Source organism: Podarcis raffonei, chromosome 14, assembly GCF_027172205.1.
Source record: "Podarcis raffonei isolate rPodRaf1 chromosome 14, rPodRaf1.pri, whole genome shotgun sequence".
Lineage (NCBI taxonomy): Eukaryota > Metazoa > Chordata > Lepidosauria > Squamata > Lacertidae > Podarcis > Podarcis raffonei.
In genome coordinates, this window is record NC_070615.1 from 28,844,295 (window position 1) to 28,868,701 (window position 24,407).

General features: G+C 50.6%; 1 protein-coding gene across 1 annotated transcript in view; it reads right to left on the reverse strand.

The window, feature by feature from the left end:
- Window positions 1-11,973: 11,973 nt before the first annotated feature.
- Window positions 11,974-24,407, reverse strand: part of USP31 (ubiquitin specific peptidase 31) — a 37,625-nt gene continuing 25,191 nt past the window's right edge. The window contains exons 9-16 of the mRNA XM_053364329.1: window positions 23,744-23,838; window positions 23,052-23,129; window positions 22,277-22,406; window positions 21,534-21,653; window positions 20,967-21,192; window positions 20,397-20,555; window positions 19,755-19,907; window positions 11,974-18,629 (exon numbers count right to left, since the gene is read on the reverse strand). Of these exons, the coding sequence (XP_053220304.1) occupies window positions 17,053-18,629; window positions 19,755-19,907; window positions 20,397-20,555; window positions 20,967-21,192; window positions 21,534-21,653; window positions 22,277-22,406; window positions 23,052-23,129; window positions 23,744-23,838 (2,538 nt within the window). The 3' untranslated portion in view covers window positions 11,974-17,052. The remainder of the gene's footprint in view (window positions 18,630-19,754; window positions 19,908-20,396; window positions 20,556-20,966; window positions 21,193-21,533; window positions 21,654-22,276; window positions 22,407-23,051; window positions 23,130-23,743; window positions 23,839-24,407) is intronic.

Consider the following 24,407-nt stretch of genomic DNA (forward strand, 5'->3'; position numbering starts at 1 on the left):
TGTTTCTCCCCTTTCTCTGCAACGCTGACTGGGGTGAAAAGCAACAGTTGGTAGCTGTGGGCAGGATCGGAGATGGGGGTGCTCAGAGAGCTCTCCGCGGGTCACCTGGTGCAGCTGCCCCCAGCACAGAGAAACATGGGGAGGCTGGATGTTAGGTGTGTCTCTCCTTTTTACTGGCAGACGAGAGCATCTTTAACAGTTGCATCACAGTGACAAGTCCAACAGGTTGAGCTTACTTACGCCCAGCATCTCCACAGCAGGAAAAGCTGAAGCCCCAGGTTGCAACGAGGGCAGTGATCCGTTGGCAGTAGATCAACCTTCCAGGGGGACCCAAAAGGTGAAGCAAGCTTTGGATCTCCAGAACAAGCCACCAACCTGTAGGGTTCATTTCTTCTGCCTAACACTTGTACCCATAGACACCCAATGAAGCTGTGTAGGAAGATTCAGGACTTCCATCATGCAGCGCTTAGTTAAACTGTGGAACTCCCTCCCACAGGAGGCAGCAACGGATACCCTTCTAGATGGCTTTAAAAGAGGATTCGACAAATTCATGGAAGAGAGAGCTATTGATGGTTACTAGCCAGGATATAGTAAAAGCCATGGTTTTCCCAGTAATGATGTATGGAAGTGAGAGCTGGACCATAAAGAAGGCTGATTGTCGAAGAATTGATGCTTTTGAATTATGGTGCTGGAGGAGACTCTTGAGAGTCCCATGGACTGCAAGAAGATCAAACCTCTCCATTCTTAAGGAAATCAGCCCTGAGTGCTCACTGGAAGGACAGATCGTGAAGCTGAGGCTCCAATACTTTGGCCACCTCATGAGAAGAGAAGACTCCCTGGAAAAGACCCTGATGTTGGGAAAGATGGAGGGCACAAGGAGAAGGGGATGACAGAGGATGAGATGGTGGGACAGTGTTCTCGAAGCTACCAGCATGAGTCTGACCAAACTGCAGGAGGCAGTGGAAGACAGGAGTGCCTGGCGTGCTCTGGTCCATGGGGTTACAAAGAGTCGGACACAACTAAACGACTAAACAACAACAACAACAACAACAAGCCAGGATGGCTATGCTCAACCTCCACGGCTGGAGGCAGCAATGCTTCTGAATGCCAGTTCTTGGAAACCACAGGAGGGGAGAGGGCCCTTGGGCTTGAATCCTGCTTTGGGGCTTCCCAAAAGAGACACCTGGTTTGCCTCTGATAGAACAGGATAGAGCAGGCTCTTCTTATGCTCTTAACATGCTTGGGTCAACTGAGAAAACTTCCAAGCCATGGAGGGAGACTGCCAGACTTCCCCCAGCGCCAGAGTGGGGCCTGTGCTGCAGATTCCCTTGGCATGGAATTCACAGAAGTGCCGCAGCTCAGCGACAGAACACCTCATTTGCATGCGAAAGGTCCCAGGTCCAGTGGCATCGCCAGGCATGAATCAGGGAGACCACTGCTTGTAATTCTGCGGAGCATCTGCTACCAGTCAGTGTAGACCAGGGGTTGTCAACCTGGTCCCTACTGCCCACTAGTGGGCGTTACAGGATTCTAGGTGGGCGGTAGGGGGTTCTATGTCACAAGCTGAATCCTCCTTCCATTGAGCACTGGTGGGAGGTAAGGAAATTTTACCATCAAGAGATGGTAGGTAAAAAAGGTTGACTACCCCTGGTGTAGTACTTAGCTAGATAGACCAAAGGTATGGGGTAGTTTCCTGTGCTCTGATTTAAATTTGCCCTTTATTCAGAATACTGAGGACTAGAATCTTTCTTTCCCTTTGCATGGTTTCAGACAGGAGACTTTCCCCAGTGCTACCTAAAGATGCCAGAAATTTTCCCTTTCCCTTTGGAAAGAAAGGGAAAATTTCTGGCATCTTTAGGTAGCACTGGGGAAAGTCTCCTGTCTGAAACCATGCAATGGCTGCCAGCCAGTGCAGACAATACTGAGCTAGATGGACCACAAGGGTCCAGTTTCCCTATGGCCACCATTGCTCTGGTGACTGAGCAATGCAAATGCAAGTCCTGACCACAGAAAATCATCCTCTTGGGGAAACTGAGTTGTGACTATTGGCTGGAGAACACCACACCCTGCTGGATTCGTTCCCGAGCTAGTGACCAATTCTGAGCTAAATGTGCCGCCTGGGCTTGACTCTGTCAATAGCAAGCTATTCCTCCCAGCCAGCTGGCTCTTGAACTGCTTTTGGAGGCCACTGAACTTCCCCCATTAAACTCCGTCCTGGCAATAAGTCACTTACAAGCTGCTCCACGCAGTGCCGGCATTAATAGATAATCCATACGCTTGAAGGAGAGTCTATCACCAGCTCATTACCAAGGATAAATCATGGAGGAAATATTAAAATGCTTCAAGACTGTCATCCAGGCCCTGAGAGCGGCTGCCCAGAGCAGGCAACTCTTGCAGAGAGGAAGGTTATTTGCCTCCCCCTCCCTTCAAGCGCAGTGCCATTGAGGAGCTGGGGCTCCAACCCACGGAAGCAACAGAGTCTTGTCACTAGGAACATTGCCAGCAAAAGCTGACAGTCCCCTGCCCCCACCTGGAAACGCTAGAGTTGCTTAAAAAATGACTCCGATCCCTGGAAAATTGACTTGTCTAGAATTTCAGGACAGAGGAGAGGAAGTCCTTCTTCACGCAGCACATACTTAAACTGTGGAACTCACTTCCACAGGAGGCAGTGATGGCCACCAACTCACCAAATGGCTTTGAAAGAGGATTAGACATTTTCATGAAGGAGAGGGCTGTCAATGGTGTAGTGGTTAAGAGTGGTAGACTCGTAATCTGGTGAACCGGGTTCGCGTCTCCGCTCCTCCACATACAGCTGTTGGGTGACCTTGGGCTAGTCAAACTTTTTTGAAGTCTCTCAGCCCCACTCACCTCACAGAGTGATTGTTGTGGGGGAGGAAGGGAAAAGAGAATGTTAGCAGCTTTGAGACTCCTTCGGGTAGTGATAAAGCAGGATATCAAATCCAAAACTCTTCTGTTCTTCTAGCCAGGATGGCTATGCTCTGCCTCCATGATTGGGAGGCAGCAATGCTTCTGAATATCAATTGCTGGAAACCAGAGAGCCTCAAATCCTGCTCGCAGGTTTCTCTAGGGTCAGCCCATAGGAGCCAACTCCTAGGGGCTGAGATCCCTTCTCACACACCCCAATAAAATGTTTGAGGGGGCTGGTGCCCCCAAAGCTGGTGGGCATTGCCATTTTAATGGTGTACATGTGTTGGGCCTGTGGTTGATTATGTTGGATGAGGCTTAACCTGGGCCACCCAATATTTTATTCAAGTTGGCACCCCTGAGCCAGCCACTGTGGGAACAGGACGCTGGACTAGATGATCCAGCAAGCTCTTCTTATGTCAACCAAACACTTGCAAGCACTAATGTGTTGGGCAAGGGGCAGGGAAGGGCTACCCAGCTGCAGCCTGGAGCAACTGAGTTCTGAAGAGGGCTTTGGCAACCTTAGAACCTGACTTCCAATGTTCAGGAGTAGAAAGGGAAGCCCTTCCCCTGTTCCAGTGGTACCTCCTGTGGGTCATGCACTCTATGTGGAGCTCTCCTGGGATGGATGCTGGGATGCTGAAGCTGGTGCAAATTGCCCTGGCCAGGTTGTTGGATGGAGTACCTGGATTTTGGATGGAGTACCTTACACACGGGCTGAGGGATCTGTGCAGGCAGCCCATCAGCTACCTGGTGTCAGGCTTCGGGGAATCGGCTCCCCCCCGCCCCGGCAGTAGATAAGAAGATCAAAGAAAGGAACATCTTACCAGTTAGAAACTTTAATAATCACAGCAAGAGAACAAAGAACACATCTCCTAGAAATGACGGTGCTCCCAATTAAGGATCACACCCCCTTCCGTCCCTATTTATCTACATCACTCCTACATTTTGTAATCTGAGTTTGTACACTCTGTGCTTTCTGTTCTGAGACTTTCTGAGCTCTTTGGACTTTGGAGAGATCAGAGGAATGCTGTCCAGAGACTGTGAATCTGTTAACCCTCTCTCTTCCAGTGTTTCTTCTCCTAGCTGTCCCCCATCCAGTATTTCCCAGCTTCTGATTTCTGAACTATGTCCCTCTGCAAACCACTGTTCCAAATCTATACTGTCCTCCTGTTCCTGGGAAGATTCAGGAGCAGGAGCAGGGGAAGGGGTGGCTCCCACCATTCCTCCTCAGTGCAGCCCTCCTCAGCATGGTCCCTGACACCTTGGCCGTGTCTAAGGTCTCATTGTTAATGCATAAAGCCCTGAACAGCTTGGGATTAGGTTGCCTTAAAGTCCACCTGCTCCTGTGCAGACCCGGAAGATCGCTTAAGTCATCTGGGGGAATTCTACTCCTGGCACAGCTGCGGACAGTGCCAGGAAGCATTTCCTGCTATTGCCCCTGTTCTTCAGAATGTCCATCCCCTCCCTGCCACATGTGAAACAGCAACCGCATCAGTTGCTTTGGCTGGCATCTTGGAAATGCTTATCTTTTTATCCAAGTTTTCTCTGACCTACAAGGCTGGACCCTGTTTTATCTGTTTCAGTCCCCTGAATTTTGTTTTCTTTTTTTATAGTCTTTTTAAAAATCAATTTTAACTTGTGTTTTACTAAGAGTAGACCCATTGAAATCAATAGAGCTAGGTTAGTCATGGTCATTCATTCTAACTGACCTACTCTGAGTAGGACCAACATTGGCTACCACCCATGGTTTGGTTTGGTTTGGTTTGGTTTGGTTTGGTTTGCATATGGTCTAGCTCACAGAGACTTTAAAAATATTAAGCGCGCTTTCGCCAATGGGACCTCTCCAAAAAAATTGATTGTAATCCAAAAAAAATAAAATAAAAATGGGTTGTAATCCCCAAAAAAGGGACATGCACTTCTGGGTTTGAAGTGGTTGTAATCCAAAGCACTTGTAATCCAAAGCGGTTGCAAACCAAGGTACCACTGTACTGGATTGCCTTCAGACGGCTTGGGAGTTGGATAAATCCATACCCTCCAACATTTCTTCAATGAAAATAGGGACATCCTAAGGAAAAGTGGGACATTCCAGAATCAAATCAGAAACCGGGATGGCTTCTCTAAATCAGGGACATCCCTGAAAAAAGGGACACTTGGAGGGTCTGTTGCTGCCACTGAACTGGGCATCCTATAAAACACTGCCAGGTGAGAGACGGAGAGGGATTCTTTTCCTTTGACTATCAACCCAATCTCACAGGTGAGTCTTGTGTGCTGCTCTCTTGCCAAAGATACGATGTAAGAAGCCTCTTTCCACCCCACCCCCTGCAGATGAATGGGGGCTTCTGCGTGGCCCTGCCCCCTTGCACAGCAGCGCTCAGCTTGTTTGATAAATAAGAGACGGCACCATCAATATTCTATAAGCCAAAGGACTGCAGTGCATTAAAAAATGATGAGGCCCAGCCTCTGGAGCCAGCCAGCCCCCACCCACCCACCCGCTCTCTCTTTGCACAGGGGAAAGAGGTATTTAAAATCTAGCGTCAGCAGCACTTGACAGCTGCATTTGTCGTGAAGGTGATAAATAGTTTTGAGGAATATTCAATATGTTCAGGATCATTCCATCACCAACAAGAGCATCAGCAGGCAGCCACAAACGTTGTGGGAAGGGCATTTTGAAGAGCCAGGAGGGGGGAGGCCACCGGAGACTGGGGTTCCCCTTTTGCTACAAACGTCCAGCAAATAGTTTCTAAAGGAATAATCTCACAGGGATTTAAAAGGTTCTTAAACCAACTGGGTTATGCCCCAGAAAAGTGAGCTGACCCCCCACCCAAAGGCCATGCCCAGCAGGGCAGGATGGAGCAGGTTGAAGCCAAAGTGCCAAGGAGAAGGGATCTTGAGTGGCAATTCATCTGCTGTGCCACTGAGCTGTGGGTTTTGCATCCCCTAAAGCCCCCACATTGAAACCACAGTAAGACTTTGGATTTCGGGAAGCTGCTTTATACTTTATACTTGGTCCATCTCGCTCACCATTGTCTGCACTGACTGGCAGCAGCTCTCCAGCAGGGGCCTCTCCCACCCCTACCCAGAGATGCCAGAGACTGAACCTGAGACCTTCTTCATGCAAAGCAGATGCTCTTCTACTGAGCTACATCCTGCCAGTTGGATGCTGGGACAATCCCATTCACAATCTGCTGGCAACATGGATCAGCTGAGAGGTGCAGAGAATCAAAAGAGACAGGCAAGGCAATCAGTGACCAGTCTCAAACGAAAACCAAAAATGAGCAAGTAGACCTTTATCAGAAATGGCCTTGCTCCATTTCAAGCTCCAGGTGACCAGCTGCACAAAAGCTTCGTTCAACCAACAGCCCTGCAGATCCACCAAGTGTCCCTATTTTCCAGTCTTGGATTTACAGTAGCCATCCCAGTTTCTGATTTGATCCTGGAATGTCCTGCTTTTCCTTAGGACATCCCTATTTTCATCGGAGAAATGTTGGAGAGTATGGCAGGATGCCCTTATTTTCATCAGAGAACTGTTGGTGGGTATGGGCTATCTGAAGGCAGCCCTGTATAGTTTTGTTAATGTTTAATGTTTTATTATGTTTTGGAATCCACCCAGGGAGCTGGGGCAACCCAGTCAGATGGGCAGGGTATAAACAGGGTGTCATACCTCATGTTACATCCGCTTCATGTTACGTTCTTTCAGGTTACGTCCTGCGACAACCCAGAAGTACCAGAAAGGGTTACTTCCGGGTTTTGCCACTCGCGCATGCGCAGAAGCGGTGAATCGCAACGCGTGCGCTGCTGCGGGTTTCGTTCTTTTCATGTTGTGAACGGGCCTCCAGAACGGATCCCATTCACAACCAGAGGTACCACTGTAGTAAAATACTAATAGTAATAGTAGTGGTAATAGAATAGGATGTCCCTATTTTCATCAGAGAAATGTTGGTGGGTGAGGTGGGAAAAAAAGTGCAAGGGAGTCAAAGCCTGCTCCACCTGGACTGTCCCCCTGCCTCATTTTTACAAATTGTTATCAATCGCGTTAGTTCTTTAAAACCTTGGGTATCTTGGCAGAAAGTTAGTACATAAATTCAATGAATAAATAATAATTAAAAGATAGACTGTCAGAGCAGCCATCATCCTGTAAATGCACTGGGGAGGAAGGATGTTGTCCTTTGGTGTCTCCAGATGTCAACAACCCAAGATCTTGTCTTGGACTTGTCTGCACAATGAAAGCAGCAGCCAGTCCCTTTATCCGGGTACCTCTCACTTCCCGAGGAGGCCTGTCTGTGCTTGAAAGCAGAGTCGGTCCTTCAAGCAGCCAGGAGGGCTCCGTGGCTCTTCCCAGTTCTCGGCTGACCTCTGTGGCTTTCAATTAGGTGGCTGGATATTTATGAAACTCTCGGCGGCCGAGGGAAGATTCCTCACCGGCTGGCTTAATGGGCTGCCCGCTCCTTGCTGCCACGCAGCGCAGGGCTAGCAGTCCAATCTATTCTGTAATCACGTTCAGCTGCCAGCGCAGTGGCTGAGGCTGGCAGCGCATTCTATTAAGAGGTGCCACTTTTGCTGAGAGAGAGAGCGGGTTTTATGTTACCATAAATTGTCAACAGTTGGTCCTGTGCCTGTGGAGGAAGGATCGATACCCAGCAGAGGGAGAAAGTGCTGAGAAAGGGGAAGAGAGAGATGCTAATTAGGCCAGGATTTAAGAGACCAGGGGTGCAAGTGACAGCACTTAAACAGGGGATAAATTATGGGAAGCCTCTGCCCTTCAGGCTGGGTGTACTCAATCACAAACACAAACAACACAGAGGCACCACAGGAGGGTTGTAGAAGAGCACACAGAGCGCCACCAAAGCCAACGACAGGGCTAGCATCTCCCTACACTAGAGCACAAAGCACCCCTCTCTCTGGGAAAAAGGTGAACTCAGGTAAACAGGTGAGGCTGTTCACAGGAACAGAAGCAGGGACAGGTTGCAGACCCCCCGGAAGTCCTCAGGTAGCTTATTCACACATGCATGGCCATCACCAAGCGACTCATGCAGCACCCAAGGGTGCATGTGCTTCCTGGAGAGGTTTGTTGTGCAGGGACCCCCCAGAGGCCAGTTAGAGCAATAGTTGGGGGCCTCCATCAATCTCTCAGGAAACAGCAGTTATGGGATGAGACGAGGCACTATAAAAGGCTGCGGCAGGACCAGAGGCAAGGAGTTCTCCCCGGGGGGCTGGTGGTGGTCAGCAGCATCTCAATATAGCTGCTGCCATGAACTTTGGACCTCCAGCCACCCCCACGGGAAAAAGAAGAGAGAAGACTCTCAAGAATTTTGCTCCTAAAGACAGCCTCTGTCAACAGGCTGCCCCCCAGACTTCTCCTGGACCCCCTGGGGCTGGCGGCTGATGGGAATGTTCGACAAGAACCTGGGAGAGACCAAGGTTTGAATCCCCCACTCAGCCACAAAGCTTACTGCGTGGCCTTGGGCCAGTCACTGCCTCTCAGCCAAACCTACCTCACAGGGTTGTTGTGGGAATTATAGGAGAGCCATGTTTACCACCTTGAGCTCCTTGGAGGGAAAGGCAGGGTGTAAATGCAATAAATAAACAGATAAAGGAATCTGGAGGGCACCCAGAGGGTGAAGACGGTTCTAATCTAAAGTCCTGGAAGCCACCCCAGAGACAAAAGAAGAGGACGGTTATACAGTGGTACCTCGGGTTACAGAAGCTTCAGGTTACAGACGCTTCAGGTTACAGACTCCGCTAACCCAGAAATAGTACCTCGGGTTAAGAACTTTGCTTCAGGATGAGAACAGAAATCACACGGCGGTGGCTTGGCGGCAGTGGGAGACCCCATTAGCTAAAGTGGTACCTCAGGTTAAGACAGTTTCAGGTTAAGAACGGACCTCCAGAACGAATTAAGTTCTTAACCCGAGGTACCACTGTACAGCATTCATACAGCATACAGAGAACCAAAGCTCTCCTGGTGCCAGCAACCCTCTGCTCTAAGGATACATCACACACACACACACACACACACACACACACACACACACAACAAGACTTCATGTTATTTGACAGCAATGCTCCCCGTACTGCTGGAGCCTGCAGTAGCTTGCCCACCCAGCTGCCTCCAGGCTCTTAACCTCCTCCAATGACCTAGATTTGATCCTCCCCACCCCACATCTGCCACACAAACACACACTCCCCCCTCCTTCCTCTGAGAACCAATGCCAGTCCAAGAGACAATGCAATCAGGAAGAGAGATCCAGGGTCTCCATTGCTCACATGGGACTCTCTCCCCACACCCTCTGCCGCCCTGCCACCTCTCCTTCCAGCAGCTCCTGATCCAATAAGGAGCTATAAAAAAAAAAGACCCTACCAGAATTGGAAAAATATTGGCCAATATAATAAACAATAAAACTATATTAGCTCTAATTTGGCATTGCCCCAGGCAGTATTAATATAGCTATAACCCAATCACTTATAAATAAATGATGGCCTTGCACTTTAATATGACATCTGTCCCGGCAATTTCCATATGTGGCATAAAATAATTATGAGCTTGGAAATGAAATCAAAACAGGAAGAGGTTTGCCCCGCTCTGTGGCTGCAGCCAAGGTGAAGGGAAGGGGCAAGCGGCAGCAGACGGCGGCCAGCTTAGTCCAAATGCCAACTCCGGAAATGTATATCTGCATGCCAGGAGGTGCCAACCTCTGGGGGCTCTTTGGGATTTTTGATTAAGTCCCGCGGGAGTCACCCCCTCTGGTCACTTCTTGTCTCCCCGCCCCACTCAAAGAGATTTGTATCCAGCCCTAGACATCACAGTTTAAGGAGGATATTGACAAGCTGAACAAGGTGTGCAGAGGAGGGTGACCAAGATGATCAAGGGTCTGGGAACCAAGCATGATGGGCAACGGTTGATGGAGTTGGGGTGTTTAGACTGGAGAAGACTGAGAGGTGGTATGAGAGCCATCTTCAAATATCTGAAGGGCTGCTGCATGAAGGATGGCAACAAAGCTTCTTTTCTGCTGCTCCAGATGGACCCAATCCCATGGATTCAAATGACAGGAAAGAAGATCCCAACTAAGCATCAGGAAGAGGTTTTTAAACAGAGGTTGGATGGCCATCTGCCAGGGATTCTTAGCGGTGATTCCTGCACTGCTGGAGTTGGGCGAGTCCTTTCTAGCTCTACAGTTCTGTTTCTAAGACAGAAAGTCTGCACCACTTTGCTTTTCCAAGAGTTCAGATCCAGTAAAAGTAATTTGAGCCTTGAAAAGCCAAAGGGGTTGAAAGAGGAAACAGGAAGGAGGGTCACTCTTCCAACTTCCCTCTTTAGCTCTATGTACTTTTCAGGAAAAAGGAAGCTGCCCACCCTCACCCAATGGGTCAGTGGAAGCGGGAGCTCAGAGTCTGTGCTCTATATTAATCACATACCTGGGGAAGAGGATGCCATGTTAATTTCCTGCACTGGGCACCAGAACACATCAACATCATCCTTAATGTAACATTTGTACCCTGGCCTAGGTAACAGCAGTAAAGAAATAACATGGGACCCTCTTTTTCTCCCCTAATTAATATGCAGCACAGTCACCCTGAATGCTCCTTCTGGTTGAAATCAGAAGATGGGCCAGAGCAATACACCTACATCTTCTGTTCATTCCAAGCAGACAGCATCTCACAGCTTAGATCAGTCTCCCACTTCACTGCCCTAAAGCCACCCCTTCACTTGCCTTCCCTTCACTCCTGGCTTGACTCAGAAACCAGCACAGAAATTGTTCATTCATTACCATCACAAGGCTGGGTACAGATTCAGACAATGGTGGGCCCTTGGGACCACCTATGAAACCTGCAAGATGGCCTTCAGCAATCTGGTGCCCTCCAGATGTTTTGGACATGTCCCATTCACCCCATATGCTGGGCTTGCACAGGGTGCCACAAGGAGGAAACTGCTTGAGGTAGATTTTTGGGGTGGGATAAAAGCATTGCAGAGCTCACTGAGCTTAGAAAAGGAAGTGTGTCCCATAACAAGTTTGGCCATAGCTTTGTTCTTGCCCGCTGTGGGTGGGCGCTATGGTTTGCATGGACTCCACTGCATGCCTGTGTGGTGCAGCAGTCAAGGGTGTTGGACGCGGGACCTGGGATACCAGGGTTTGAATCTCCACTTGGCCATGCAGCTCTCTGGGTGACCTTGAAGGCCAGTCACTTGGCAGTCTACCTCGCAGGGTTGCTGCAAGGATAAAATGTATGCCACCTTGAGCTACTTGAAGAAAAAGGTGTAATATAAATGGGGGAAAAAAGAATATCCAGCCCCATCCCACACTGCATAAGCCTGGCACACCAGGAAAGGTCTCTTCTGGGAAGATGCTTGGAAAGCTACGAGTCAGGGATTTGTTAGCTGCGATTCCTGCATTGCAGGGGGTTCAATTAGGTGACCCTTTCAGCTCTACAATTCTATGATTCTATGAGTGGATGCACCAGTTGACAGCTCCTTCTATTGGCAGGCAAGTGGGCCCCACTCAGACCTCTTTTCTTCTTGCATTATTCCCTCAACTCGTCCTAAACTGTGGCTCTCCATTTGTTCATGGACTTTGATTCCCATCAGCTACAGCCAGCTCTGGCTCAGTGTACAATTCCTGGCCTAGCAGACAGCCAGCTAGCCAGCCAACACTTAGGAGAATCATCTCTCCATCTCTAGTGGAGGCACAAAGGCATGAGCGCCATCTGGCGGCAAGGAAGAGGCTCAGGCTTAAGAGAACCATAGAAATGGTGTGATTGTTAAAAGTGTTTACCAACATGTCTCCCCACCCACCTTGGCCACCCCCCCCCAAATATACCACACGCAGTGGGGGTTCCCCAGCTAGTGCCTCCCACCAATCCTCTGCATCCATGACATCCCAGCAGTCTCAGTCCCTTGTCTCTCCAGTGATACCCAGCCTGAAACCCTGGAGAGGCACTGTTACCCATCAGTGCAGACCAGATGGGCCAGTGGTCTGATATGGCAGCCTGCTCTGCTCAGAGAGAAGGTGCTACAAAATCTGGTGGAGAAAAAAACACATTCAGGCAATGCCCTGTAATAAATTTATTGTACTTTATTACATCTTCCCACTTTTTAAATCATCCAATACCTTGTATCCAAACTCTTCTTCCTGACAGGAAATGATTTTTTAAAACATAAAAATATAAATTCTGCATATTAAAAGTGCATACAAATAAATAAAAGGCATTGACACAGTCTCATGCACTTGCCGTCAAATAAGTTAAAACCCTCTTATGGTACATAGTAATGGTTCCACCCCAAGAAGAGACACAGCCTCCCTCCCAGAGTACTGTACAGTTTTAAAAAAAACTTAGAAATTCTTGATAGGAATAAGGGGGTGAGAGAGAAAGAGAGAGAGAGAGGAGGAAGGAAGCATCCTGTGATGTAACATGCAACTCCAGCTGTCAGACAGGAAAGCGTGTCCAGTGTTTGAGGCTCACAGTTTTTGGAATGGCACTGAAGACTCAGTTTTAGCCAAAGGTGAGACGAGGCACGACTGGTGAGCAGCAGCCAAGGAAATGAATTCTCTGGATACCACTTCCAGTTCTGGGGACCCAGGATGCAAATGCAGCAAGTGCCACATTTAGTTTAATAATAATAAAAAAAAGAAGTTAGAAAAGGCAAGAGGGAAGACTTTCCAAATTGCCTCTTGCAACCAGCCCCCACGTGCTGTGTTGCAGAGAATTCATTTTGGGCCCAATCAAACCATTTCAGCACCCAGCATTCAAATCAGGTTGGCTTAATCCTTGTAAAAAGGAAAAAAGTGGGTGTTGGAATTTACATTTCATCCTTCATTCTGTCAAATCCAACCCCCTGCATGCTAATGGATTTTGGTTTGTTTTTTTGTTTTTTTTTTACTTTTTTTAATAATTAAGGAAAGCCATGTAGTACTTCCATCTCACCGCAGATTAGAACTAAATTTCAGTTGCTTCTGCAGATAATGTTGGACCCCTGACAAGTTGCTGCGGATTAACAGGCAAATGACAGCAAAGCCAAAAAGAGGATTGCCCTTAACATGATTTGAACTGGCATTTCAAAACAAAAACGCTTCCTTGACTGCTGATGAGAGCTTCCAGAATGGTGGAAAAACCTCCTCCTCTTTCCCTTGCTCCCCTTCCTCCTCCTGTGCAGGAGCTGCCTGGGAGCTGTGGGTGGTGCCGATTTAAGGAGCAACGTCTCTCTTTGCAACAAAGCTCCCTGGGACCTCGTTCCCAGAAACCAGAGGAGGTTCCTCTCAGACCTTCCCAGCTCTGCAGCCAGCTCTTCCTTGCACCAACACGAAACTAAGGGGACTGGAGAGTCCTGCTTTGCCACCACTCATACCCCCAAAAAGCTGGCTCCAGAGAAGCTGTGTTATGGTGGGGAAGGAGCCCTTCTGCCATCCCAGATATCTGCTCCTTAAAGAGGCTGCCAGCTGCTAGCAGCATCCCTCAAATGGCTGGGAGCCCCTTTGAAAACAGCAGGTTGCTCACATCTGGAAACAGAAATGCACCCTCAGAAAGAACAGGGAGAAATCACCTGCAACCTTTTAAATACTCCACAGTAACTTCTGTACCCCCTCCCCAAAAAACATCAGTAAACAAAAGAGCTGTACGAAGGAGAGGGTTGTGGGTGCCAGAAACTGGGACCCTTCGGCCCTCGGGCTGCTCCAGGGGTGGGCTGAGAGCTCCAGTCCAAGCTTAGGTGGGCATCAGTTGGGCAGCAGCAGTGACAGGGGCAGCCTGGTTTAGCTTAGCTTTAGCTGCTTGCATAGTTAACATGGTCATGCGTGAGCGGGGGGGGGCAAAGGGAAGGGCCATGCATGTTACCTTCATTGTGGGCTTTTTGGGGAGTGGGGGCAAGAGAGATAAGTGGTCAACCATGCTAAAGAAATTCAGCACTGCCAAGCAGAGAAGAGCCTACAAAACTAGGTTAAATGTGTCTGGAACATGGAGGTTCACTCTCTACCTAAAATGATTAGTCCGACTCAGTCGCATTGAGCCATAGATACATCTGAAAAGACAGAAGCGAAAAGTGAGGTGCTTTGCCATGGCTACAAAGAGTGGCTGTTGGCACCATCTCACCCACTGAGTACAAGCAACATGAAGTCCAAGGTGCCTCTATAATACAATCCCTTGGATATGTGCTGAGAATGTGCATACTAATTATAAACACTCTCCAAAATTCTAGCCCCAAAGGATGGGAAGCCTTCCGAGATGCAGAACTCAACCTTCCCACAACTGGAAGGGTGACTAGGTGTCATTCATGGAATTAGGAAGAAACAGGCTTTCGGGCCATTTGAATGGAGCTGGGTGTGCAGGGGAGCCAGGGAGGGGGGCTCAATTTCCTCCCTATTCAGGGGAGCCTTGAATTAGTTACTCTACCAACCCCTACTCCCAAAGAAAACTGCAGAGCTGCATGTCAGGAGAGGCCTAAATTTAATCCCACGGCCCTCCTGGATCTAAACCAACTTGTCTGAAGGGAGATGAAATTGTGTCCTTTCTTTAAAAAGAAGAGACAGCGCTAAGGGCCTAGAAGTCTGCTGAAGACCAGAGGGTTGCATCCCTTCCTAAATGAGGGGAGATCTGCTGGCCAATGAAAAACTGGCAACCAGCCCAACACAAGGAAGTGGCCCAGGCCAAAGGAACACAAAGGAAACCCCAACCTCCACAAAGCTTAGCAAGGTCCCTTTGACAAAAGAAGGGCAAGGAAAGCAATCGCTCACCCCACACACGTACCACTCAACACACCCACGGCCAGTGGGGCAGGAGAAGGGGTCAAGGTTCATATCCCAGCAGCAGCACCAGATTCACCAAGGCTGGCCTAAGGCATCCTGTGCCCATGGATCTCTCACCATGTTTCATGGGACATGCTGACATTTTTCTTCTAACTGTAGTGCCTCAGTACTTGAGAAAGAGGAACATCTAAAAGCAAAGGAGATGAGCTTGGCAACCTAAGAGCTGAGCACACAAAAGCTCCGGTTTTAATCTACAGGTGGGCACAAGGGGTGGGGGCAGGGGGAAGGAGATGTGCTGTTGCCCCATAGCAGCCAAACTGCAGGCAGTGTGAGGAGGGGTTTTGCCAAGTGTCAGTTCCCATGGGGCTGCAGCCTACCTGTTCACAGCTCAGCAACTGGAAACACAACCGAGGTATAAGACGAATGCCTTGCCTGCCACCTTTCAAGGCTGCCTGTGGTGCTCAGAAGCAGACCCAAAGACCCAAGATCCTTTGTTCCTAGGTGAGGAGGAGGAGATGATAACCTGGCTGTACAGTGGGATCTACCACTTAGGGTCATGGCAGTGTCAGCCCCAGCTGAACAAAGACAAGCCCAAGGCAGTGCAAAGGGAATAATAAACCATGGAAGGAGCTGCTGCATTCAGGGGCTGAAGTCTTGTTAACTAAACCTTCAAACAGGCAGAGGCTTCATGCCTCAGTAAGATGACATGGCCAAGGGAAAGAACCCATCTGCCGCCCGGCATTAAAAAAGACAAAAGGCACAGCTTGTCAGCGACGCCTCTGCAAAGTTCCCTGCTCAAGCCAAAGGCTGCAGGAGGCAAGCAGGCTGCCAACTCAGGGGCTGAAGCAGATGTGGGGAACCTCTGGGCCTTCAGAAATTGCTGAACTACAACTTCCATCACCCCAGCTGTTCAGTCATACTTGCCAGGGGCTGAAGGGAGTTGCAGCTCAGCATAATCTGGAAAGCCAAAGGTTCCCCACACCTGTGCCAAAAGAAATGGCAACAAGCAGGTGGGCACTGTAAGCTCAAAATCCACTGAAAGTTCATGGGAACAAGAGCAATGAGCCGAGGGAGGGAAGAGTGCATGGAGGGAGTCATTGTACAGCTTGCCTAACAGTGAGGCACAAAGGTGCCCCCCTCCCAAGGCTTCAGAGTGGCCATTCATTGCCAAAGCCACATGGCAGATGAGGAGCAAGAAGAGTGAGGACCAAAGGATTTGAGGAAGGGCAGCAGGAGCCTAGTTCCAGCTAGGACTTACAAAAGCTTAAATGCCTCCTTCCTCCAGCATGGACTGCAGCAGCAGCTGATCCACAGCTCCATAAAAAGAATGTGTGTGTGTGCAGTCAAGCATTCTTCCATGTGGAATACAGAATATGCTCATCACACACACACACACAACCTCCTTCCACCTAACCTGTGATGCGACGATTGCTGCAGGGCAGGAGGTCAGACTAGAAGACCCTTTGGGTCCATTCCAATTCTACAATTCCATGAACCACCCCCTTCCACTCTGCAGAAGTTCCAGGCCCAACCTGCTGATTTCCAGGCTGCCAACTGGTCCCTCCCTCTTTCGAGAAGACACCTCTGAACAGATAAGAGAGTCAAGCAGGACAGACTTTTTTAAAAAAACGAAAATTCCAAACATACAGAAATCTGCTGGAATGGAAAAAATCAGAAACAGACAGACACACTTAAAAGCAGACTTCTCTGACGTACACACATACACCCCTCTATGAGAGAGAATGCACCTTTCCCTCCAGAATCTTCTGTTCCCTCCAGTACTGGCTGAGCGCTTACCTGAGAAATAACATTAGCGTTGAAATATTGCCCTTTAAGAAGCTTGGGAAATGGGGTGCCGGGGGGGGGGAGGGGAGAAGGCGGGGGAGGAGACATGGCCTGGGGAGGAGGGACACACAGCAGAACAGGATGATCGTCTTGCTTTTCACGGTTTCCCTTTGCAGCTCACAGAGCAAGGCTACAGCCTGCTCAGTGACACACATACACACTGCAAGGAAGGGACAGAAGCGGTAGCTTTGCAACATGGACACAGCTGGCCATTGACATAATCCAGAGTCCCTCTTCAGAGAGAAAAGTGGTAAGGCTCCCCAAGAAGGCTTCTGTGCAGACTGCAGTTCTGCTGTGGGGTTGAGGCAGAGGGAAGAGAGAAGATGATGACAATGTCCTTTGGCGCGCACCCCCCCCTCCCCACAAGCCCGCTACAAAATACCAGCAGCAGCCTGTAGTTATTTGGTACGATGGCGGAGTCGAAAGGCGCTTGAACAGTAGTCAAGTTTTCTTCAAACACGTTAGGCACATGAACAAAAAGAAGCAAAGGAGGAAACCAACCCAATTGGATTGCAGGAGGAGGAGGAGCAGCAGCAGCAGCAGCCAATCACTGAGATTTCGAAGAGGCTGGTGGCGGCCGTGCAGAGGAGGGCATGCTGGGAGGAAGTTTGCGCAAGGCCTTGTCGGCTGCCTGCTTGCCACTGCTGGGCGACTGCGGGGGGTTGGCCTCCAGCTGGGAAGACTTGGATTTGCGGTTCGTGAGCAGTGAGTGTTTGGCAGGAGAGGGGTTGTCTTTTGCAGAAGCCGGGGTGGCGTTCGAGGGGAGGGCATTCGGAGGCTGGGAGGGGCTGCCGCTGCCGCCACCACCACCACTACCACTCTTCTCCAGCTTCTCCTCAAGCAAGTTCTTGCTGGCAGCTTTGGAGGAGCAGCTTGCCATCTTTTTCGACAGCATGGTGGTCTTGCCTAGGTCGGCCGACCTCCGGCTTTCCTTCTGGCGCAGGGCAGACTTGAAGAAAGAAAGCCCCTTTTCTTCCGACTTGCTGTCCCTCCTCAGGCTGGCACGGGGGGCGCCTGTGGTGGGCGAACGGAGACTGGCCATGGAGGAGCTGCGCACGTGCTTGCTGTCCGGTCTCCTGCCCTCGCTCCGCGACTGGCTGATCCGCGGGGAGCCCGTCCGCGAACCGGTGGTAACCCCAGCCTTGTCTGAGCTGAGGCTGAGCTTGGAGCCCTCCCTGCTGAGGCTGTGCTCCGAAGTCCTGTTTTTGCTCGTGGGGGTGTTGTGCCCCCGCACGGACGATCCCGAGGAGTTTCTTCTTGTTGCGGTGGAGGAAGAGGAGGAAGCAGGTTTTTGCTTCTGATGCTCAGCAGGGGTGTTACTGGCAGCCTCTTGGCCCTTTGAGCCAGCCTCCTTCCTGCCCTGCCCAGAGGGGGCAGGAGAGCCGTGCCGCCCACTAGCCCGGCCGGAGTTCAGCTTGCTCCTGGTCCGGGACCCCTTCGGCAAACTCTTGGAGGGAAGGAGCGGGGCTGCCGGTTGGCAGGACACTGGGGAATCTGTCCTGCCTTTCCTGGAGCCTTTGTCTGACTCCAATGTGTCTTTGGGGTGGGCTGCCTTTTGGGGGCTGCTGTCTGCCTTGGACATTCCACTGAAGCTTCTCCCCTCCTTGACTGGAGAGCTCTCAACAGAATCACTCTGGTCAACAAAAGCGATCTGGTTGTTGTTATCGAAAGGATCCAGGGCGGGGCAGTTCCTGTCTGCCTGCGACAGAGTCTTGCTGTAGGAGTCCGCGCTCGAGCCTGGCTTTCGCCCGGGTGCTTCATCTCTGAAGACACCCTCCATGACTGCCAGGGGAGCTCTGCCTGCCGTGGGGTGCTCCTGCCGGCCGCTGCTCTCGCTGGACTCAATGTGGCTTCCAGAGAGACTCCTCAGGCTGCTAAAGCATGAGGTGGAGGCTTTGTCGTCCGCAGACTCCCCAATCCTCTCAAGGGTGGAAGCCGAGCTGTGAACCGGAGAGTCCCCAGAGAAGCGGGAAGGCGAGCTTGAGCGCATCTGCAGCTTCGCCGACAGCGACCACGAGGGGCGGATCCCGTTCTCGCTCACAGCCAAGGGGCTGGTCACGGAGGACCTGGAAGACAGGCTCTGGCGCTGGACACTCCTCACAAAGGGGCGGGTGGAAAAGCCACCTGTGGAGCACAGAGGAACATGATACCCAAATACACAAACAGAGCATGGGCACATGCACAAGCAAGGAAGCCATCCTAAAATGCATTTCACTGATCTCTCCCCCCGTGCTTTTATAATTGCTTTCATACGTTGAGTTTGTGTGGCTCTGTCTATTTCATACAAGAAGCTACAATGCGTTTGTTTCGAGGGCACATTTCATTCTCCGATGTTTTAATTTGCATACTGTGTTTTGTCACATGCTGCTTTGCAACCCAGATGCAGTGAATAGCAGAGCGCACATTTTAAAACAAATGAAACACACACACACACACAAAAACACTCCTCCAGCTCTGGAAACTGTGCCAACATGGTAACTTTCTTGCCTACCTATCAAAGCTGTTTCATGGGCTGAGAAATCAGGAGACCCTCCCCTGAAGGACACCCTGCTGCCAGGGGACAACTGAGGGTGGCAGCAGCAGCAGCCAAGGCAATTCTCAGAAGGCAAAACATCAATCTAGAGTAAGTTCCTCCCGTATGTGTGCTGAATACTGAGGGCCCAATGCAGCATCCATAATTCAGAAAAGCACGAATGCTGTCCACACCTCTTTCATTTGCTGGCAGGAGACAGATGTGCTAGCACAAAGGTCACAGGAAACTTCCCCACTAGCCTCTGAGGAACGGTGCTGGGAAGCTGTTCATTCTGCAGGAGACATTCTCACTGCTCTCCCAGCTTTGAGCAGAACACTGCAAGGCCAAGGATGACCCGGGGCAGAAGCCAGAAAAGGGGAAACTCCTCAGAAGAGGTATCTGCTCCCATCAGACATCAGAGTACAGACATACCTAAGCGCATGCCAGCACTGAGATGTGGAGAGAAACGAAGGCAGTGAAGACGATGGCCTGAAAATACCAGCAACATCCCTTCTCCCTGGTTTCTGCTCATTTTCTGGAGGAAGGAATCTCCTGTTGCTGCTGGTTTTTCTGCCTCAGCACCCCTCTTCACAGTCCCTCGGGCAAAGCTGGTGACCCTCAGGGTGGCTGAGCTGCAGAGGAGGAACCCAGTGCTCTGCCAGAGCTCCCCTGCCATCAACATTCAAAGTGAGGTGTGGCAGAGCCACTCACCAACTGCACGCAGCCCTCACACTCACCGTCATCTTCGCTCCTTTCTCCCATCAGCTCCACTGACTCCGAGAGGGAGGCTAGGGAAGTGCGCCGGGAGGAGGCCGCAGAGGCAATGCTGGGCTGCTTGCTGCCTGGGAGTCGACTCACCCAGTGCTCACACAGAGAGGAGCTGGTGGAGCCTGTGGAAGCAGGAGGAAAAAGTGGGTAGCAAGAAGCTTTCCTCTCATCATAACACTAGAACCCAAGGGGGTCCTTTAGTCAAGATGAACGTTGGGAGATTCAGTACAAACAAGTACAAACAAGAGAAACAACTTTTTCTTCACACGGCATATAACTAAATTATGGAATTTTCTACCAGAGGAGAAAAAGATGGCCACTAACTTGGATGCCTTTAAAGTGGGGATTGGACAAATTCATGGAGGAGAATAAGGCTACCAATATGGCTACTAGTCTCCATAGCTACCTTCAGAACCAGAACCCCAGTTTCCAGCAGCAGGAGAGGACATCTTTCCCTGGTGTCCTCTTGCCTGTGGACCCTTCTCAGGGAAGGCACCTGGTTGGCCACAGTGGGATACAGGTGGGCCCTCTTGGGCCTGGCCCAGTTGCAGCCGGACTCTTCTGGTGTTTCTGTGGAAGCTACAAAACCAGCAGCTGCTCCAGGCCATTACCTGCCACAGAGCTGTTGGCCGACCAGGAGGGAATGGCTGTCCGCCTCTGGTAGAAGAGGATATAAGCCGTCTGCTTGCACACCTCGTTCTCAGCCAGCTGCTGAACCTCACTGTCGTCAAAGCAGTACCACAGGCCATCGATGGAGTTCTTGCAATAGGCTGCAAGAGAAGGTGCCAGAGTTAGTTAGGGGGAAGGTGAGCACGAGGGAGCCTTGCTGGGCCAGCAGCCGGAGCATGCCAGGGTCTCTGTCACCCAGTCATGGCTCTCCTAAGACCCCACCACCCCAAAAAGATAGGAAAGAATTAAACTGCCAGACTGTGCTGAGGGCTGAGGGGGGCAGCATGTTTTGCCCCCTAAGGCCACCATGTAAAAAGACCCTTAAGGAAGCGCACCACCACTATGAGAGGGGGGCTGCTGGAGAGGCTCAGATGAGCAGGCAAAGGCATTCTGAGCCATTGGCCATCTGCCCACTTGTTAACATCCTTGTCAGCAGAGCAAGTCATGGAGGGTGCAAGGCAGGAGCAGGATGGCAGTGAGCAGAGCCCAAACCAGCAGCGCAGCCCAGTCACCTGTGTAGTGCCCGCCCTGCATGGTGCCATGATGATTGCACACAGCATACAAGTCATAGACGAAGTCTTCTGGGTCTCTCCCCAGGCCGTAGGGGCGCCTCCAGGGGGACCAGTGAGACGGCAGGCTCCAGCTGCTCTGGCTTCGCTTGACCACATGCGGCGTCATGTCCAGGCCAATCAGAGGGAACCTGACCATGTTCTGAAGCTTCATCCTTCTGTCTCCTTCCTGTTGAAAGGGGAAATGCAGGTTGCAACCAACACAGAGAAGTGTGGTGCTGGAGGCGCCACATCAGCACCTCATTGAAGAGCACACACAACTCCCCTCCAGCCCCAGAGGCTGCTTGGGCAAAGGCAAGAATGAAACCATGCCAAAGAGGAGGAGTTCAGCACCTGCAAGGCTGGCCCTCTTAGTTGATCAGACAGGGCTCTCCTCACAGTGGAGGAAGCCACAATGCCCCTGCATGAAAACAGCCCACGTGACTAAGGAATCACTGGGCCACTGCAACAATCCAAGCAGAACCCTGGCTCCTGAGTTCCCTCCAGCCCAGCAAGCAAGCCTCCTTTCACCTGTCGAAAGCGCTTCAGGTGAATGATGAGGACGTCAGGCAAAGTCCAAAGGCTCAGCGTGATGCTTCCTTGCTGCAGCTGCTTACAGTGGGGGCAACGCCATGCATCGTCCGGGGCCAGCTAGCAGCAAAGAGAGGAGGGTGCTATTAGACAGATAGGCACACACACACACACCCCTGGCATATGCCATGAACATCCACTCTTTATAAAGGAAGAAGATAAACACAAGAAATGCTTCTTGCCCTGCATCATAAGACCCCACAGCAACATGTTTAGTTATCGCCTCAATATACTCCATTCTAGTTGTTATCACAAGTATTCCTATGAGACAACTGTATGTTTTATACAATGAACAACAGCAGGCAAAGCAGCTGTGCCATGACCAGCTCCCAGCCCAACATGTGCCTGCTACACTTTTAGGAGACAGAAAGCCAAAGCAGACCAATCACACATGGAAGAGGCAGCCTTTGAAGGCACACAGAACTACAAGGGTCTCTCTGACGCATGACGCAACGAGGGACCTCCTGGCCATATCCAGGAAGGGATATTTGGGGAAGAGCCATAACAGTAGAGCACCCAGCTTCAATCTCCAGTAATAGCATCTCCAAAGAAGGCTGGGAGAGACCCCTGCCTGAAACCCTGGATAGCTGCTGCTAACCAGCATAGACAATGCCGAGCTGAATGGGTCCAACTCGGTATAAGACTGCTTCCTGTGCTGCTACTGACAGCATTGAATCTCTCACCTGTTCCTCTTTGGTGTAGAGTTGGAAACACTGTGATAAGGTGCAGGACTGAGGCTGGTGGTGGAGCTCCCTCTGCTGGCGGACACTCTCAGCATCTGGGATATATTCATCCTCTGTGTTGACGAACAAACTGCAACAAGGAAATGCAGCATTTAACAATTCCTGTGCTTGCAGGCCGACTAGCAAAACACACAAGTGGGGTGAGGCTGCCTGGCAACCTTCTTGGGAAGCACTCTTGGGCAGGTGACTGGCAGGTTGTAAATTAATCTACTGAGTGTGCAGAAGATAGATCAGAATCTACTGTGAAATCCCCAGGCAATTAGATCAGAAAAGGTTTCTGACTCCACTGTTTAACAATAGCAGCAGCAAAATGACTCCTTACCCCAATTAATACTATATACATGACGTAGCTTGGAGGAACCATGAGTGGATTTGCATGTAGAGAGACTGTGAGTTCTGTTCAGTTCCGCTATGTTGTAAAAACATACAAGCAATAAAAAATTCCTCGCCTCAGAGTTCTATCTTTTGCAGAAGATGCCTTCTGCACTCGGCTCATGTTGGAGAATCTCAGGGTTATGGTAAAAGTGGATCCCACAAGCTTTGAGGTATGCCCAGCCCTGTTCTGGGAAGCAACTATGCACACACACGAGAACCTACTTAGGCAAGCCTAGAGCAGCAGGAAGTCCCTAGAGCAGCAGTCATGTGGGAAAGGGAGTTTCAAACCACAGCCCGCCAGGAGCCCACCCCAAAGTCCCAAATGGAACATGATGCTTACTAGTCTTTTGTCTCCTTGTCCCACTCCACAACCAGCTTCACGTGAGGAGTTCCGCCTTGCCCACATGACTTCAGGGCCCTGCAGAAAACACACCGCAATCACTCAAAGTCTTTCAAAAAGCAGCAATACGTATGCTAGCACCTTTCTTTTTCTCTCACTCTCACCCCCATAAAAAACCTGCCAAACCCATCAAGATCCCCCACAACAGGAACCAACTGAGTTAAGGGGCTTGTCCTTCAGACCAAAGGGTGCCACCTTTACCAGCCTACTAAAGAGGCAATAGCCACTCCATAGGAACAGTTCAGGAGATGACATCACAGGAAAGCTTCCCTCTAGTTTATTCTGCTCCTTCGTGGTAGAGCATGAGACTATGAATCGCAGGGTTGTGGGTTTGAGCCCCATGTTGGGCAAAATATCCCTTGGACTAGATGACCTTCATGGTCCCTTCCAACTCTACAATTCTATGGTTCTCTCTCCAGGACAAGCAGCAATCCAGGCAGAAACAGCTTGAGAGCACCCAGCTCCTAGGAGAAGCGAGGCCCACAGGAGAGCCCAGAAGCTCCATTGGTGCCTGCTAGACTGAAGCGGCTCTCGGCAGGTGAGATGCCGTCCCCTTCCCCACCAGAGTAAAATAAGCAAATCCCCATGCCCTGAGGCCCCGCATCCTCCACAAACAAGGAAACCACACTCACCGCTCCACCATTAGGTGGCACAGAGGCCGCTCTTCCTGAGGTAACAGGTAAGTTATGCCCACAGCGCTGACCACTCGCAAGCTGAACGGACAAACCTACATGGCAGGGGAGATAAGAAGAGCAGTTGCAAGGGGGAGATGGTGAGGAGGACAGGTGGGAAAAGAGACTCCTAGTTGGGCACACAGCTGGCATGCACTTGTCCCCAACAGGTGTGCCCACCTGCCCTTTGGCACATGCTCCTCCAGTGCATAGCTGTCAAGTGTCCCTTATTTGAAGGGAGAGTCCCTTATTCCAGCGTCATGTCCCGCTGCTGTCCCTTATTGATGGATGTCCCTTAAACGTCCCTTAAATGATGTCCCTTAAATTTCAAAGGAAGCAGCTCCTCTCCCTCCCTCCCTGCCGGCCAGGGAGGAGGGAGGCTCCAACTGTGTTGCTTGGCTGTGTTGCTCACCGAATAAGAAGTCTAAGAACGACTGGGGGGTGGAGCTTACATGCCTTGTGTGTGGCTAGTTAATGCAAGCTGAGGAGGTTTTTGAATGCTGGATGCCATTTTGTTGCACATGCTGCTGCAAACTTTGCAGTGCAAAGCCAGGCCGGGGAGCCATCTTAAGTTGAGGCTGCATAGGCCTTGTGGTGCATGTGATTCAGATTCTATTCAGTTGAA